Here is an 18,783-nt window from a genome sequence, read left to right as displayed (position 1 = left end):
CCTATTCTGAGATGCTCTTTGGTCCCCAGAGGGCAATTTATGCAGCATTGAAGACAAATCCATGCTATCCTTTGTAGAGGGATGACAATCATGAGACAGACAAGGATCGGCTCGAAGGACGCCTGTCAGAATACAGTGCAACCACGGAAAACGTGGAATTCTGGAGCGTCCCAGATGTCAAGGATCTCTCTGAGACATTGGAGGAAAACGACAGAGGAATGCTGACAGAGCTGCTGAGGTGTCTTGACCAGGATGAAAACTTTGATCATTGTGAGGTAGAGCGACAGGTAAGGTTTCAGCTTTATCCGTTTACGTGGTTTTCCAATACCGCTTTATTCATGTCCTTTTTGCAACTCTGTTTTCTCAAACCTCCATAAAAGGAAGGTAGGGGTGTGTTTTTTTCTAGATACAGACACTCCCACTAAAACTCCCATTAGACCTCAACAAGACATGGTCACTGGCCTTGCAGGCAAAGCTAACCACACTCCAATTCTATCACCAGATAACTTATTAGATTAATACAACCACAATCTACCAAAATACTGAGTAATTTATTTGACTATCATGGCAGACCCTTACTGGACAAATGGATGACCAGGGGTGCATGGACTACCCTATGGAGGACCTTGGTGAAGCAGTGGAGAAAAGAGGACATTCCCTCTATCAAAGTCAAGACACCCAAGAACTTATGAGTCAGGTAGGAGTTGATTGAACAGTTTTTTATTTGGATGTGGTCCTCTGTTGTTAGTAGTTGGTAGAGCATGGTTCTTGCAACGCCAGGATAGTGGGTTTGATTCCCAGGACCACTCGTAAGTAAAATATGCACGCTTGACTGTAAGTCCGTTTGGACAAAAGTGTCTGCTAAACGGCATATATTATTGTTTTCTGTTGCTTTTAACAAAAAACACCACAGATTAGCACACTGTGCTTGTAGAGTTTCACAAACTGAACAATAGCAACAGAAACATAGCCTGATTTTACTAGCATTGACTGGTTGAAGTAGTGCAACCAGTCAATGCTCATAAAATCAGGCTGTTTCTGTTACTAGTTTTCAGTTTGCGAAATTCTATAAGCACAAAGTGATTTTTTACCTATTAGATCAAATAAAATCTGTGATGCCCCCTCTCTTCTCTCCTACTAGCACTCAACACTGACGCTGCACATCAACCAGCTCTTGTCCAGGTGTGCAGAGTTCAGCATGGACATTCTGGACACTGAGACAGACATGGCGGTCAGATGTGAGCCCTATAGTTCTGAACTCGAGGGGCTGCAGGAGCAACAGGATGAGCTAGAGGTATATACAGTACATGTATATACACAACCGTTCAAGAGTTTGGGGTCACTTAGAAATGTCCTTGTTTTTGAAAGAAAAGCTATTTTTTTGTCCATTAAAATAACATGAAATTGATCAGAAATACAGTGTAGACATTGTTAATGTTGTAAATAACTATTGTAGCTGGAAACGGCTGATTTTTAACTGAATATCTACATAGGCGTACAGAGGCTCATTATCAGCAACCATCACTCCTGTGTTCCAATGGCACGTTGTGTTAGCTAATCCAAGTTTATCATTTTAAAAGGCTAATTGATCATTAGAAAACCCTTTTGCAATTATGTTAGCACAGCTGAAAACTGTTGTTCTGATTAAAGAAGCAATCAAAAAGAAGGCCAGCATCCTGGAGACGCCTCTTCACTGTTGACTTTGAGACTGGTGTTTTGCTGTTTAATGAAGCTGCCCCCAAAAAATTGCTTTTCTAAGTGACCCCAAGCTTTTGAACGGTAGTGCGCACACACACACACACACACACACACACACACACGCAAGAAAGTGTGAACCTGGATTTCTACATAAATTTGCCCAAGAATTTGATCTGATCTTCATCTAAGTCACAACAATAGACAGTCTGCTTATACTAACACACAATTATACGTTTTCATGTCTTTATTGAACACACCGTGTAAACATTCGTAGTGTAGGGTGGAAAAAGTAAGTGAACCCTTGGATTTAATAACTGGTTGACCCTCCTTTGGCAGCAATAAACTCAACCAAACGTTTTCTGTAGTTGCGGATCAGACCTGCACAACGGTCAGATGGAATTTTGGACCATTCATCTTTACAAAACTGTTTCAGTTCAGGAATATTCTTAGGATATCTGGTGTCATGCCACAGCATTTTAAAATCGGGTTGAAGTATATATTTTTGAATAATCTAAGTAGCCATCCTTTGCCTTGATGACAGCTTTGCACACTCTTGCCATTCAACCAGCTTCACCTGGAATGATTTTCCAACAGTCTTGAAGGAGTTCCCACATATGCTGAGCACTTGTTGGCTGCTTTTCTGTCACTCTGTGGTCCAACTCATCCCAAACCATCTCAATAGGGTTGAGGTTGGGTGATTGTGGAGGCCAGGTCAAATAGCCCTTACACAGCCTGGGGGTGGGTTGGGTCATTATCCTGTTGAAAAACAAATGATAGTCCCACTAAGCCCAAACCAGATGGGATGGCGTATTGCTGAAGAATGCTGTGGTAGCAATGCTGGTTAAGTGTGCCTTAAATTCTAAATAAATCACAGTGTCACCAGCAAAGCACCCCCACACCATCATACCTCCTCCTCCATCCTTCACGGTGGGAACTACACATGTGGTGATGATCCGTTCACCTACTCTGCATCTCACAAAGACAAGGCGGTTGGAACCAAAAATCTCAAATTTGGACTCATCATACCAAACGACAGATTTCCACCGGTCCATTGCTTGAGTTTCTTGGCCCAAGCAAGTCTCTTCTTATTATTGATGTACTTTAGAATTGTTTTTTGTTTTTTTCACGCAGTCTCCTCTGAACAGTTGATGTTGAGATGTGTCTGTTAATTGTGAATAATTTATTTGGGCTGCAATTTCTGAGGCTGGTAAAGCTAATGAACATCCTCTGCAGCAGAGGTAACTCTGGGTCTTCCTTTCCTGTGGTGGTCCTCATGACAGCCAGGTTCATCATAGCGCTTGGTTTTGTGTATTGACCGACCTTCATGTCTGAAAGTAATGAACTGTCGTTTCTCTTTGCTTATTTGAGCTGTTTTTGCCATAATATTGGAAAAGCATTACAGGTGAAGCTGGTTGAGAGAATGCCAAGAGTGTGCAAAGCTGCCATCAATGCAAATGGTGGCTACTTTGAAGAATCTCAAATATAAAATATTTTGGTTACTACATGATTCCATATGTGTTATTCATAGTTTTGATGTCTTCACTATTATTCTACAATGTAGAAAATAGTATAAATAAAGAAAAACCCTTGAATGAGTAGGTGAGTCCAAACCTTTGACTGGTACTGTATGAATACACACACACACATACTTGAAGTCGGAAGTTTACATAAACTTAGGCTGGAGTCATTAAAACTCGTTTTTCAACCACTAGACAAATTTCTTGTTAACAAACTATAGTGTTGGCAAGTCGGTTAAGACGTCTACTTTGTGCATGACACAAGTCATTTTTACAACAATTGTTTACAGACAGATTATTTCACTTATAATTCACTGTTATTACAATTCCAGTGGGTCAGAAGTTTACATGCACTAAGTTGACTGTGCCTTTAAACAGCTTGGAAAATTCCAGAAAATTATGTTATGGCTTTAGAAGCTTCTGATAGGCTAATTGGCATCATCAGAAAAAAGTCTGGTTCATCCTTGGGAGCGGTTTCCAAACGCCTGAAGGTACCATGTTTATCTGTACAAACAATAGTACACAAGTATAAACACCATGGGACCCCACAGCTGTCATACTGCTCAGAAAGGAGACGTGTTCTGTCTCCTAGAGATGAACATACTTTGGTACGAAAAGTGCAAATAAATCCCAGAACAACAGCAAAGGACCATGTGAAGATGCTGGAGGAAACAGGTACAAAAGTATCTTTATCCACAGTAAAGCAAGTCTATATCGACATAACCTGAAAGGCCGCTCAGCAAGGAAGAAGCCACTGCTCCAAAACCGCCATAAAAAAAGCTAGACTACGGTTTGCAACTGCACATGGGGACAAAGATCGTACTTTTTATAGAAATGTCCTCTGGTCTGATGAAACAAAAATATAACTGTTTGGCCATAATGACAATTGTTATGTTTGGAGGAAAAAGGGGGATGCTTGCAAGCCGAAGAACACCATCCCAACCGTGAAGCATGGGGGCGGCAGCATCATGTTGTGGGGGTGCTTTGCTGCAGGAGGGTGTGGTGCACTTCACAAAATAGATGGCATCATGAGGAAGAACAATTATGTGGAAAGATTGAAGCAACATCTCAAGACATCAGTCAGAAAGTTAAAGCTTGGTCGAAAATGGGTCTTCCAAATGAACACTGACCTCAAGCATACATCCAAAGTTGTAGCAAAATGGCTTAAGGACAACAAAGTCAAGGTATTGGAGTGGCCAATGCCCTGACCTCAATCCTATAGAACATTTGTTGGCAGAACTGAAAAAGTGTGTGCTAGCAAGGAGGCCTATAAACCTGACTCAGTTACACCAGCTCTGTCAGGAGAAATGGGACAAAAATTCACCCAACTTATTGTGGGAAGCTTGTGGAAGGCTACCCGAAACGTTTGACCCAAGTTAAACAATTTAAAGGCAATGCTACCAATTACTAATTGAGTGTATGTAAACTTTTTTTTTACACCATTATTTAACTAGGCAAGTCAGATAAGAAGAAATTGTTACTTTCAATGACAGCCTAGGAACAGTGTGTTTATTGCCTTGTTCAGGGGCAGAACAACAGATTTTTACCTTGTCAGCTCAGGGATTTGATCTTGCAACCTTTCAGTTACTAGTCCAATACTCTAACCACTAGGCTACCTGCCGTCCAGAAACTTCTGACCCACTGGGAATGTGATGAAAGAAATGAAAGCTGAACTAAATAGTTCTCTCTAGTATTATTCTAACATTTCACATTATTAAAATAAAGTGGTGATCCTAACTGACCTAAAACAGGTAATTTTTACTAGGATTAAATGTAAAGAATTGTGAAAAACTTACACCTTGGACAAATACATTTAAAGTATGTAAACTTCAGAATTGAACTGTACATACATACATACACTACCGGTCAAAAGTTTTAGAACACCTACTTATTCAAGTGTTTTTCTTTATTTTTTATATTTTGTACATTATTGTGCACCACATCATGGGTCTCCCGGTCATGGCTGGCTGTGACACAGCCTGGATCGAACCCGGGTCTGTAGTGATGCCTCAAGCACTGCGATGCAGCGCCTTAGACCGCTGCGCCACTCGGGAGGCCAGCCTCCATCATTCTTAAATGGAAGAAGTTTGGAACCACCAAAACTCTTCCTAGAGCTGGTCGCCCAGACAAAAACTGAGCAATTGGGGGAGAAGGGCCTTGGTCAGGGAGGTGAACAAGAACCCAAGTCACTTTGACAGAGCTCCAGAGTTTCTCTGTGGAGATGGGAGAACCTTCCAGAAGGACAACCATGTCTGCAGCACTCCACCAATCAGGCCTTTATGGTAGAGTGGCCAGACAGAAGCCACTCCTCAGTAAAAGGCACATGACACCCCACTTGGAGTTTGCCAAAAAGGCACCAAAGGATTCGGACCATGAGAAACAAGATTCTCTGGTCTGATGAAACCAAGATTGAATTCTTTGGCCTGAATGCCAAGCGTCACTTCTGGAGGAAACCTGACACCATCCCTATGGTGAAGCATGGTGGTGGCAGCATCATGCCGTGGGATGACTAGTCAAGGACTAGGAGACTAGTTAGGATCGAGGCAGAGAGATCCTTAATGAAATCCTGCTCCAGAGCACTCAGGACCTTAGACTGGGGCGAAGGTTCACCTTCAAACAGGACAACGACCCTAAGCACACAGCCAAGACAATACAGGAGTGGCTTCGGGACAAGTCTCAATGTCCATGAGTGGCCCAGACAGATGCCGGACTTGTACATCTCTGGAGAGACCAGAAAATAGCTGTGCAGCGACGCTCCCCATCCAACCTGACAGAGCTTGAGAGGATCTGCAGAGAAGAATGGGAGAAACTCCCCAAATACAGGTGTGCCAAGCTTGAGGCATCATACCCAAGAAGACTCAAGGCTGTAATCATAAAAACATGGTTTTGCTTTGGGGTATTGTGTGTAGATTGATGAGGTGGGAAACTATTTCATCAATTTTAGAATAAGTCTAACGTAACAAAATGTGGAAAAAGTTAAGGGGTCTGAATACTTTCTGTATGCACTGTATAGTCCACTATCTTCAGAGATATTGTGTATGCTTCAGTTTGCTTTAACTCTCTATTGCATTGTATTCAACTTTTTTTCTTTGAATTGTCAGATCTCATCTCAGATTCATAGACTTTACACCTGTGTTAAAACTCCGAACACCATTAATGAAAGGATAGTTCTCTCAAACTATCCAGCAGATACCTGTCAATGGTGTATGCTTGGCTATCCAGTCATGGTACATGATGAGTTCAATCATACTAGCCATGGTAGCCCTCTGTAGAATGAAAGACCTGGAAAAAATAGATTTTGTTTTCATAGCAGAATGCAACCCTATGTCCATTATCTAGCATAAGATTATGACAGGCGTTATTAGTTCAGAACTCGCTAAATTTGATTGGTTTTGAGCCTCTGTCAGGCTTAAAAACTCTGATGCAAGAATATTCAAGTCACCTGCAAAAGTGTAATTGTTTCACATAAAACATACAGTATGATCTTCTTTCAGAGGGACTATCAGGTCATAAAAGAGGAGGTGGAAGAGATGGAGGGACTGGCTTTGCGACTACAGGTCCTCCTACCTGACATGACAGGGGCTTTGGGGGAGGACATCCTTGCGACCCAGCAAGCTTGGGAGGAGTTGGGCTGGAGCATGGCAGAGAACCAATGCCACCTCCAACAACTTCAGCAACTGAAAGACTTTCTTAGGGCCTACCTGGCCATGATGTGAGCAATTACACATACAGTAGGATGTCAAATATTGTTATTGGTACAATTAGTTCTTGATACAACTGAAATGTTGTGCCTGTTTTGTCCTGAATAATGCACATGTATATGTTTAGTGCTCATGAATATGCTTATTATGTTTATTGTAATAACCACAATGTACCTACACAATGTACCTACCCCTCTCTTTCTCTCTCTCCGATGTCTCCCCTACAGCTCATGGACAGAGGACACGGAGACTTGCATTTTCTCAGAGGCTTCAGTCCAGCAGTGGAGATTGGCAGAATCAAGTGTTCCATCTGAGCTAGATATGACGATAGAGCAGAAGTTTGACGAGTTTGACAAGCTCGCTGCTGCTGGGCAGAAGCTTATCAAGGAGCGACATCACTTGGCAGATATTGTGAGTTCTTTTACAACAGGGGTCACGAACATATTTTGCCCTGTGGACCACAGCCTTTGAAAAGACTGATTAATTAAATGATTTGTACTTTCACTTGTTTAAAAAAAATGGAACTAGCCTAGTTGCACAAACCCCAATGACCCAACCATTAGAAGAGACTGAAAATATCTGGCAACTGTTTTATACAGATAAAGGAGAGGACTGAGGAACTGCAAAGCATGCTGGGACGGATCCTGGTGTACTGGAGGGCACAGAAAGACCAGCTGGGTCGGGAGAGGTCAAGCGATTCAAGAAGAAGTGATGCCCCTCAAGGAGACGCAACCAGATTTTCACAAGGTCAACCCCAGGTAGGATATCCCTGCTACCCCCTAAAAAAGGTATAATAATTATAATAAATGAATAAATAAAAAAAGGATATCCCTGCTTTCACAACAATATGATATTTATTCGTTGTAACAAATTCTTTCAGAACAATACCATGGTTCTATTGAAATTAGACACATTTAAAGCACTGAACTACATCGCTGTTGTGAAGCTACTGTAATAATGTGTATAGAAGAACAAATGCTTTCTGACGATGTTCTACCTGCCCAAATCTTGGCAAAATATGCTCCTAAGGGTCAACGCTTTTTGCACAAAACCCTTAAATAATTTTAAAAAAATACTTGAAATAGGAGTTATTGAACAAAATCTTTGGTTTTCTTTGTAGAATTTATCCTCTCTGGCAGAACACAACAAGTCCTCTGAAAGCCTGTCCACAAAGCACAGGCTGATGGTGGCAAGCCGGTTTGAAGGACCACAAAAATCCCAACCGGGGATAGGTCACCATGCAGAAAACTTTGCCAAGCCAGTAAACGTAACACCACACGTCCCCTTGGCTGTGGCCGTCAACTCGCCCAGCATTACCCTTGAAGAGCCCTGTGCTACTGTCACCCCACTGGGCAGCAGCATCAACCTCATCCTCAGTTTTGACCAACAGCCACCAGGGGGCGGTCTGCAACGGGGGCCAGTGGAGCCAAAGCAGGCAGTGGAACCTGTGCATAGGGTGAGTACAGATCACCACATATTCATATCTACATACCACAAGACAACATCAACCAAATTAAAAAGGGAAGATGCAAAGTTTTGGACAACGGTCAGATTTGAATTCTGTTGCAGTTAATGTCTGTAAGCAGGTAGTTGACCTAACGTGTATGATGATGTTATACTGTCAAGTCTACCGAAAAGTCACAAATACACTACATGGCAAAATTTGTGGATTCGGCTATTTTAGCCACACCCGTTGCTGACAGGTGTATAAAATCGAGCACACAGCCATGCAATCTCCGTAGACAAACATTGACAGTAGAATGGCTCGTACTGAAGAGCTCAATGACTTTCAGTGTGGCACCATCATAGGATGCCACCTTCCAAACAAGGCCCCACTTTCTAGTTTAAGCATGACAATGCCCCCGTGCACAAAGCGAGGTCCATACAGAAATGGTTTGTCGAGATCGATGTGGAAGAACTTGACTGGCCTGCACATAGCCCTGAACTCAACCCCATCAAACACCTTTAGGATGAATTAGAATGCCGACTGCGAGCCAGGCCTAATCACCCAACATCAGTGCCCAACCTCACTAAAGCTCTGGTGGCTGAATGGAAGCAAGTACCCACAGCAATGTTCCAATATCTAGTGGAAAGCCTTCCCAGGTGAGTGGAGGCTGTTATAGCAGCAAAGGTGGGGACCAACTCCATATCAATGCCCATGATTTTGGAATGAGATGTTCGACGAGCAGGTGTCCACATACTTTTGTGTATTTTAAGGCCGATAAACCTATCCCCACAGCTAATAATACAAAACATCTTGTAGAACCTCAAGGAGGTTCATGCACATTTCTACTGTGTTTATCTTAAAAAGCTTTAGATTGGGACTGGGATAGGGAGAGCTGATCCTAATGGCTTAGAGCAGCTATTAGTAAAGGAATGTGCTGTAAGATTTCTGTACGGTCCCCCATTCCAGAAGTGGTATTTCATCAACTTGGCTCACACTCAGTGGATTAGTCATGGTCAAGCCATTGCCACTGCAGCTGGGTATGAGACCACCTCATCTCCATGTGATTTTCATAAGGTTTGCGGAATGTATGATCCCATTTCGAAGGCTTGCAGCTGAAGTGATGTCTTAAAATAACATACAGTATTTTTATACAGAATCAACTACATATTTCATAAAGTATGCACGAGTATCAGAAATTGGTTCTCCGTAAATTAATCTAAGATGTCTTTGATCATGGTTGCATAAGCATTTAATTTCAAGGAACATGAAAGTCACATTTTGCAGAGTTTTGTATTTTAATACATCTAATTATCGTAATCTTTTTTCAGGTGAGCACCTATCTGCAAGTCACAGATGGAAGTCCTGTTGTTGAAGACATGGCATCGTCTCATGTTACTGACACGAGCCACGTGTTAACCACCTTTTCCACAAGCTCAATCAACGCTACTTTCATACCCCAAGTCAGGACTGGCTTGCTCCCCACCTTACCCAGAACCAGTTCCACCTCTACATTAAACCTGAAGGGACCGATGAAGAGGAGGAAGAAATTGACACACAGGCACACTGAGACTGGAATTGTCGCAATGCCCAAGCCAGACGGGGTTACTACCGTGCCCACCAATGTCACACACAGAGCTTACACCTGGCCACTGGAGGATAAGAAGGAATGCCATGCCACACAAGGGAGTCCAGTTAATACAGAACTCCAACTGTATATCAAAAATAATTCTGTGGTGAGTGTCATGGATGGCAACTCTTCAGGCACGTCAAGCATTCCTACCGTTCCTACCATCCTGGGGCATTTTTTGCATGGACCCAATGAGATGACCATTAGGCAAGACAAGAACCACTATGGCGTTATCCCTCTTGGGTCGATATTGAGTTTTGACCTGCCCAAGGATTGGGGGAAAATCTCACAGATAAGTGCAAAAGACCTCACAACTGAGAAAGTGCCTTTTGAAGCCAATGGAGACCATGCCAGCCCACCTTTGAATCTGTACAGACCATCAGGCTCAAACACACTCGGTCAGACTCACGTATTGTCCAAAGTAATTGGACAGACTTTCACCCTCAGTCCAGAGAAGGAAAGGCATCTTGAAGCTGATGGGGACTGTAGACCGTTAGGCTCAAATACACTCAGTCTAACTCAGAAAGTGATTGGGCAGAATTTCACCCTCAGTCCAGGGGAGGAAAGTATATGCAAAGCAGGGGACTTTGCTGTTCTAAATGGTTCACCTTTGAATCTATACAAATTGGCAGACTCAAATACACTCAGTCAGAGTCACAAAGTGATTGGACATACTTTCGCCCTCAGTCCGAAGGAAGAAAAGAGCTGCGAAACAGCTAGGCAGGACTCGCAGAAGGTCAGCTCAGAGTCTGTTTCTCTTTTGGTTCAGTGTATCTCGCTACCTGAGAAAGACGACATCTATCAAGACCTAAGAAGCGCCACAAGGAGTCCTGCCCTTGCTGCTGGACATGAGAACATTTTCTCCAGCACTGTTGGCATCCATGATGAGGATACGGTTGAGATTTCCATTCCAGTAGCCATTTTGGACTCTAACAAGCAACGCACTGAACCAAACTGCAGCAGCTCGATGATGCATGACCACACCCGCACTGAACCGTCACAGAACCACAAGCCCAACTGTTTAAGTGTTCACACTAAGATTCAAGACCTCAATAACCACATATACTTCCCTTCTGCAAAGAGGCAATTCGCTTTCCAAAGTGACCTTCGAGTTGTAGAGATCAAGGGCTTGTCTACTGTGTCTGAAGACTCCACATGGATGGGCGAGCGCAGTTCTGGACGAGTCATTGTGTGCTCTGAGGACAACTGTTGCGTGTGCTCCGACAGCCCCGCACCAATAATGGTATTGGGAAAAGAAACTTCACCCAAAAGAGAACAAGATCATATTCATTCTGATCATTGGCAGTTTGAGGAGGAGGAAGAGGAGCTGGAGGATATTTGGAATTGCACAGACCGTGAAAGAGCACCTTGAATTACTGTGGTCCATAAATCTGAGGTACGTAGATCAACAAAAGTGTCCATTTATAGTTTGGGGTCACTTAGAAATGTCCTTGTTTTTGAAAGTAAAGCAAATTTTTTGTCCATTAAAATAACATCAAATTGATCAGAAATACAGTGTAGACAATGTTAATGTTGTAAATGACTATTGTAGCTGGAAACGGCAGATTTTTTTATTGAATATCTACGTAGGCGTACAGAGGCCCATTATCAGCAACCATCATTCCTGTATTCCAATGGCACATTGTGTTAGCTAATCCAAGTTTATCATTTTAAAAGGTAATTATTAGAAAACCCTTTTGCAATTATGTTAGCACAGCTGAAAACTGTTGTTCTCATTAAAGAAGCAATAAAACTAGCCTTTTTAGACTAGTTGAGTATCTGGAGCATCAGTATTTGTGGATTCGATTACAGGCTCAAAATGGCCAGAAACAAAGACCTTTCTTCTGAAACTCATCAGTCTATTCTTGTTCTGAGAAATAAAGGCTATTCCATGCAAGAAATTGCCAAGAAACTGAAGATCTCGTACAAAGCTGTGTACTACTCCCTTTACAGAACAGCGCAAACTGGCTCTAACCAGAATATAAAGAGGAGTGGGAGGCCCCGGTGCACAACTGAGCAAGAGGACAAGTACATTAGAGTGTCTAGTTTGAGAAACAGATGCCTCACAAGTCCTCAACTGGCAGCTTCATTAAATAGTACCCACAAAACACCAGTCTCAACGTCAACATTGAAGAGCCGACTCCGGGATGCTGGCCTTCTAGGCAGAGTTGCAAAGAAAAATCAATATCTCAGACTGGCCAATAAAAATAAAAGATTAAGATGTGCAACAGAACACAGACACTGGACAGAGGAACTCTGCCTAGAAGGCCAGCATCCCGGAGTAAACTCTTCACTGTTGACGTTGAGACTGGTGTTTTGCGGGCATTCTTTTATTGCTTCTTTAATCAGAACAACAGTTTTCAGCCGTGCTAACATAATTGCAAAAGGGTTTTCTAATGATGAATTAGCCTTTTTAAATGATAAATTTGGATTAGCTAACACAACGTGCCATTGGAACACAGGAGTGATGGTTGCTAATAATGGGCCTAAGTACGCCTATGTAGATATTAAATAAAACAATCAGCTGTTCCCAGCTAGTTATTTTAATGGACCAAAAATGTGCTTATCTTTCAAAAACAAGGACATTTCTAATTGACCCCAAACTTTTGAAAGGAAGTGTATCTGCACCTAAAAAACACACAAAATGCATCTGCAGTAGTGTAATATACATACAGTCGTGGCCAAAAGTTGAGAATGACACAAATATAAATTTTCAAAGTCTGCTGCCTCAGTTTGTATGATGGCAATTTGCAAATACTCCAGAATGTTATGAAGAGTTATCAGATGAATTGAAATTAATTGCAGTCCCTCTTCGCCATGAAAATGAACTGAATCCCCCAAAAACATTTCCACTGCATTTCAGCCCTGCCACAAAAGGACCAGCTGACATGTCAGTGATTCTCTCGTTAACACAGGTGTGAGTGTTGACGAGGACAAGGCTGGAGATCACTCTGTCATGCTGATTGAGTTCGAATAACAGACTGGAAGCTTCAAAAAGAGGGTGGTGCTTGGAATCATTGTTGTTCCTCTGTCAACCATGTTTACCTGCAAGGACACACGTGCCGTCATCAATGCTTTGCACAAAAAGGGCTTCACAGGCAAGGATATTGCTGCCAGTAAGATTGCACCTAAATCAACCATTTATCGGATCATCAAGAACTTCAAGGAGAGCGGTTCAATTGTTGTGAAGAAGGCTTCAGGGCGCCCAAGAAAGTCCAGCTAGCGCCAGGACCGTCTCCTAAAGTTGATTCAGCTGCGGGATCGGGGCACCACCAGTACAGAGCTTGCTCAGGAATGGCAGCAGGCAGGTGTGAGTGCATCTGCACGCACAGTGAGGCAAAGACTTTGAGGATGGCCTGGTGTCAACAAGGGCAGCAAAGAAGCCACTTCTCTCCAGGAAAACCATCAGGGACAGACTGATATTCTGCAAAAGGTACAGGGATTAACCTGCTGAGGACTGGGGTAAAGTCATTTTCTCTGATGAATCCCCTTTCCGATTGTTTGGGGCATCCGGAAAAAAGCTTATCCAGAGAAGACCAGGTGAGCGCTACCATCAGTCCTGTGTCATGCCAACAGTAAAGCATCCTGAGACCATTCATGTGTGGGGTTGCTTCTCAGCCAAGGGAGTGGGCTCACTCACAATTTTGCCTAAGAACACAGCCATGAATAAAGAATGGTACCAACACATCCTCCGAGAGCAACTTCTCCCAACCATCCAGGAACAGTTTGGTGATGAACAATGCCCTTTCCACCATGATGGAGCACCTTGCCATAAGGCAAAAGTTATAACTAAGTGGCTCGGGGAACAAAACATCGATATTTGGGGTCCATGGCCAGGAAACTCCCCAGACCTTAATCCCATTGAGAACTTGTGGTCAAGCCTCAAGAGGTTGGTGGACAAAAAAAACCCCATAAATTCTGACAAACTCCAAGCATTGATTATGCAAGAATGGGCTGCCATCAGTCAGGATGTGGCCCAGAAGTTAACCTCTTACATCTAGACGTTCCGCTAGCGGAACACCTGCTCCAATATCCAATGATAGGCGTGGCGCGAATTACAAATTCCCCAAAAATCCCAAAACTTCCATTTTTCAAACATATGACTATTTTACACCATTTTAAAGACAAGACTCCTTTATCTAACCATACTGTCCGATTTCAAAAAGGCTTTACAACGAAAGCAAAACATTAGATTGTGTCAGCAGAGTACCCAGCCAGAAATAATCAGACACCCATTTTTCAAGCTAGCATATAATGTCACAAAAAACAAAACCACAGCTAAATGCAGCACTAACCTTTGATGATCTTCATCAGATGACAACCCTAGGACATTATGTTATACAATACATGCATGTTTTGTTCAATCAAGTTCATATTTATATCAAAAAACAGCTTTTTACATTAGCATGTGACGTTCAGAACTAGCATTCCCACCGAACACTTCCGGTGAATTTACTAAATTACTCACGATAAACGTTCACAAAAAACATAACAATTATTTTAAGAATTATAGATACAGAACTCCTTTATGCAATCGAGGTGTCCGATTTTAAAATAGCTTTTCGGTGAAAGCACATTTTGCAATAGTCTGAGTAGATAGCTCGCCATCACAGGCTAGCTATTTTGACACCCATCAAGTTTGACCCTCACCAAACTCAGATTTACTATAAGAAAAATTGGATTACCTTTGTTGTTCTTCGTCAGAATGCACTCCCAGGACTTCTACTTCAATAACAAATGTTGGTTTGGTTCAAAATAATCCATAGTTATATCCAAATAGCGGCGTTTTGTTTGTGCGTTCAAGACACTATCCAAGGGTGACGAAGGGTTACACGCCCGACGCGTTTCGTTACAAAAAAATTCTAAATATTCCATTACCGTACTTCGAAGCATGTCAACCGCTGTTTAAAATCAATTTTTATGCTATTTTTCTCGTAAAAAAGCGATAATATTCCGACCGGGAGTCGTTGACTTCGTTCAAAGACGAAAGAATAAAAACATGGGGTCGGCTCGTGCACGCGCCTCAGTCTCATTGTACTCAGATCGACCACTATCAAAATGCGCTAATGTTTTTCAGCCAGGGGCTGCAAAGACATCATTCAGCTTTTTCCTGCCTTCTGAGAGCCGTAGGAAGTGTCACGTTACAGCAGAGATCCTCAGCTTTCAATAAAGAGAGTCAAGAAGCCCAAGGAATGGTCAGAGAGGGCACTTCCTGTACAGAATCTTCTCAGGTTTTGGCCTGCCAAATGAGTTCTGTTATACTCACAGACACCATTCAAACAGTTTTAGAAACGTTGGAGTGTTTTCTATCCAAAGCTAATAATTATATGCATATTCTAGTTTCTGGGCAGGAGTAATAATCAGATTAAATCGGGTACGTTTTTTATCCGGCCGTGAAAATACTGCCCCCTATCCATAACAGGTTAAATGACAGCATGTCAGAGTGGATTGCAGAGGTCTTGAAAAAGAAGGGTCAACACTGCAAATATTGACTCTTTGCGTCAACTTCATGTAATTGTCAAGAAAAGCCTTTGACACTTATGAAATGCTTGTAATTATACTTCACTATTCCATAGTAACATCTGACAAAAATATCTAAAGACACTGAAGCAGCAAACTTTGTGGAAATGAATGTGTCATTCTCCAAACTTTTTGCCACAACTGTACATTCTTGCATCAATTTTTCTACACACAAACCAACTGATTTCTGAGGTGGCTCTTTTCCACATATGCAAGTTTGAGGTGCGAGTTGGGTAAATGCAATGGCTTGTAGAACTAAATCAAGTTATACATGGACACCGCATTAGGAAAAGCTTGTTGTGTATGTGTGTCTGTTTTAACACAGATATAGCCTGAACATTCTGAGTGAACCATTGTCTGAAATCGATTGAACTGGTTTTGCCTTGAACAACTCAATTTTAATCTTTAACATATTCTCATGATGTTCCTTCTCCCACCAGGTGGTGCCCATGCCACACTGACGTACAGACCAGTGACCAACCAGCCAGAGATTAAAGTGACCCTAAACGTAAAGCGTCTCAGAGTAGGAGTGCTGATCTCGGATTAGTTTGCCTTTTAGAACAAAATTAATAAGATTATATGGACACATCCTAGATCTGCACTCCTACTCTGAGATGCTTTGTGGGATATGGATACAGATCTAGGATCAGCTTATTCTCCCACTTTTCCCAACTTTGACTCCAAATGGACTTTTACTTCACATTGCCTCAGTGACACGATTATCGTGTGCAAGCAGCCGTGGTGGAAAAAGTATTAAATTGTCATACCTTAATAGAAAATGACTCAAGTAAAAGTGAGTCACCCAGTAACATATTATTTGAGTAAAAGTCCAAAAGTATTTGGTTTTAAATAGACTTAAGTATCAAAAGTAAATGGAATTGCTAAAATGTACTTAAGTGTCAAAAGTAAAAGTATAAACCATTTCAAATTCCTAATAATAAGCAAACCAGATGGCACAATTTGAATATAAATGTCTTATTTGACAGATAGCCGGGGGCACACTCGAACCCTCAGACATAATTTACAAACTAAGCATTTGTGTTTAGTGAGTCCGCGAGATCAGAGGCAGTAGGGATGCCCAGGGATGTCTTGAAAATGTGCAAATTGGACCATTTTCCTGTCAAAATGTAAGAACTACTTTTGGGTGTCAGGGACAATGTATGGAGTAAAAAGTACATTATTTTCTTTAGGAATGTAGTGAAGTAAAATTAAAAGTTAAGTTAATTAAAAGTTGCCAAAAATATAAATAGTAAAGTACAGACACCCCAAAAAACTACTTAAGTAGTACTTTCAAGTATTTTTACTTAAGTACTTTACACCCCTGGCAAGCAGTCTGCAAGAATCTCACTACAGGAGACTGAAAACATCCATACAAGACCAAAGGAGTCATGAATGTATTGTGATGCCACATTGTACAAAAGGATTCATGTCTTCTTTTTGTCTGTGTAATACTTTGATGGGAATGGTTCTTTAATGGAAATTGGCTGGAATTCCACATATTAAACTCTTAACTGGGATTTCGACTAGGTATCCTCATCCCTTTTAAAAAATAAAGTTTTATTTAACCCTTATTTTACCAGGTAAGTTGAACACATTCTCATTTACAGCAACGACCTGGGGAATAGTTACAGGGGAGAGGAGGGGGGGATGAATGAGCCAATTGGAAGCTGGGGATGATTAGGTGGCCATGATGGTATGAGGGCCAGATTGGGAATTTAGCCAGGACATCAGGATTAACACCCCTACTCTTATGATACGTGCCATGGTATGTTTAGTGACCACAGAGAGTCAGGACACCCGTTTAACTTTACATACCAAAGACGGCTTTCCACTCAATAATTGATGGATGTCAATGGCCAATGGAGGGCCGAAGCACTACAGTCTTCTTTGTGACTCTTTCCATTGGTTACTGGCTGTTAACATGACTTGAGTGTATGATACAACATAAAACAATATAACATTACTGTATTGAAGCAATCAGACACATGTAGGGTCACAAATAGTGCAATACACTGAACTGAATGGACTTACCCCATTGAATACCATACAAGATGATCAAAATGTATTTGCTCTGTCTTATTTCTTTGAACTGTGTATGAATTGCATGCAGGGCACATAAAGAAACGGCTATTTTAATCTGCTGTACAGCAGACTATCACTTATAATTTTAATTACTTTTGTAAAAAAAAAAATAATAATAAAGCAAAGAATTTGCAGTCTCTTCATATTGAATTGGTTTGTCAGTTCATTAGTTGTAATAGAGAGACCTTTTTCAGGTTATCATGAAGAAGTTCAACCTCTCATACTCTTTCAATGAATCTGGAGTATCTAGGAAGATTGGCTTTAGGAGTAGATATTTTAGATGGTCAGGCTCAGATATATTCACTTTATTACTGTTACAAAAAGCAAGACAACTTGTAGTCCAATTCGTGGCTCTGCAAACTTCCAGTTGGGGCCAGTAACGGACCATTTAAGAGCCTTCATTTATATAGGCTACTTTATGTGGACACAATCTAGGCCATTACGTAATTCATTGTCGAGCAGCACTGGAAAGATAATGTGTCACTACTATTATTTATGCTCATTTTTCATTACTGTATGATCATTCTTTCTGCATTCTTTGTGTATGTTTCAGTAATTACAAGTGATGATTGACATCTCAGAGAACAAACGAGCAACAACGTCACGGTAGGTCAGCCTATCCCTAAACAAATGACCGCATGGGGGAGGCGGGACTTCTGCCGATTCTGCCAGCGCGACTCAACAGAAACTAGTTGTATTAGACACACAGCTAGGCCTATTGATACAGTTCATGAATTGTAGGGACGGGGCTTTGTCTAGTTACAATTGCTTAAAGTCACTGATAAACACAGTTTATTCTTCAACTAGGATGTAAAGCCTGCAAGTTAATCGTTTTGGATAAAATGGGATTGGAGTTATCTAGATCTCGTCGGAGGTAAGATATTTTTCATTGAGGTGTTGCTTTTTGTTGTTGAAGTAATTCGATTAAAGTAGCCAAACTTGTAAGAATAACACTTTGGCATAAATTGATTTGAAAGCTGTTCAACTTGTATCATAAACGAATGCAACTTTCTAAATCGGCCTGACCATCTAAATCTGGTGTGGAATGGTGAAAACAACAACGAGATCTGAAAAAGGTTTTCGATTCTATTGTGTTGCGAGTTCGCTCTCAACAGCGGGCTCTTCTAGCCCAAATTACATTAACTTTTCATTAGAAGCACAACACAGTTCATAAATTATAAACTGGACTGA

At 41.5% G+C, this 18,783-nt stretch overlaps 2 protein-coding genes across 5 annotated transcripts in view; both read left to right on the top strand.

Moving 5' to 3' along the window:
• Positions 1 to 17,742, top strand: part of LOC106564813 (uncharacterized) — a 38,039-nt gene extending 20,297 nt beyond the window's left edge. For both annotated transcript variants that reach the window (XM_014131237.2, XM_014131241.2), the window contains 9 exons: positions 78 to 287; positions 572 to 697; positions 1,142 to 1,294; positions 6,710 to 6,927; positions 7,144 to 7,327; positions 7,516 to 7,674; positions 8,037 to 8,372; positions 9,692 to 11,386; positions 15,951 to 17,742. In XM_014131237.2, coding sequence (XP_013986712.1) covers positions 78 to 287; positions 572 to 697; positions 1,142 to 1,294; positions 6,710 to 6,927; positions 7,144 to 7,327; positions 7,516 to 7,674; positions 8,037 to 8,372; positions 9,692 to 11,362 — 3,057 coding nt within the window. In that variant the 3' untranslated portion in view covers positions 11,363 to 11,386; positions 15,951 to 17,742. The remainder of the gene's footprint in view (positions 1 to 77; positions 288 to 571; positions 698 to 1,141; positions 1,295 to 6,709; positions 6,928 to 7,143; positions 7,328 to 7,515; positions 7,675 to 8,036; positions 8,373 to 9,691; positions 11,387 to 15,950) is intronic.
• Positions 17,743 to 18,241: 499 nt separating this feature from the next.
• LOC106564812 (signal-induced proliferation-associated 1-like protein 2) overlaps positions 18,242 to 18,783 on the top strand; it is a 118,403-nt gene continuing 117,861 nt past the window's right edge. For all 3 annotated transcript variants that reach the window (XM_014131235.2, XM_014131236.2, XM_014131233.2), the window contains exon 1: positions 18,242 to 18,466. The gene's annotated coding sequence lies outside the window, so the exon portion shown is untranslated. The remainder of the gene's footprint in view (positions 18,467 to 18,783) is intronic.

The sequence above is a fragment of the Salmo salar genome, chromosome ssa12, assembly GCF_905237065.1.
Source record: "Salmo salar chromosome ssa12, Ssal_v3.1, whole genome shotgun sequence".
NCBI classification, from domain to species: Eukaryota; Metazoa; Chordata; class Actinopteri; order Salmoniformes; family Salmonidae; genus Salmo; species Salmo salar.
Note: the sequence above shows the minus strand (reverse complement) of the source record. Positions and strands in the feature narration are given on the sequence as shown.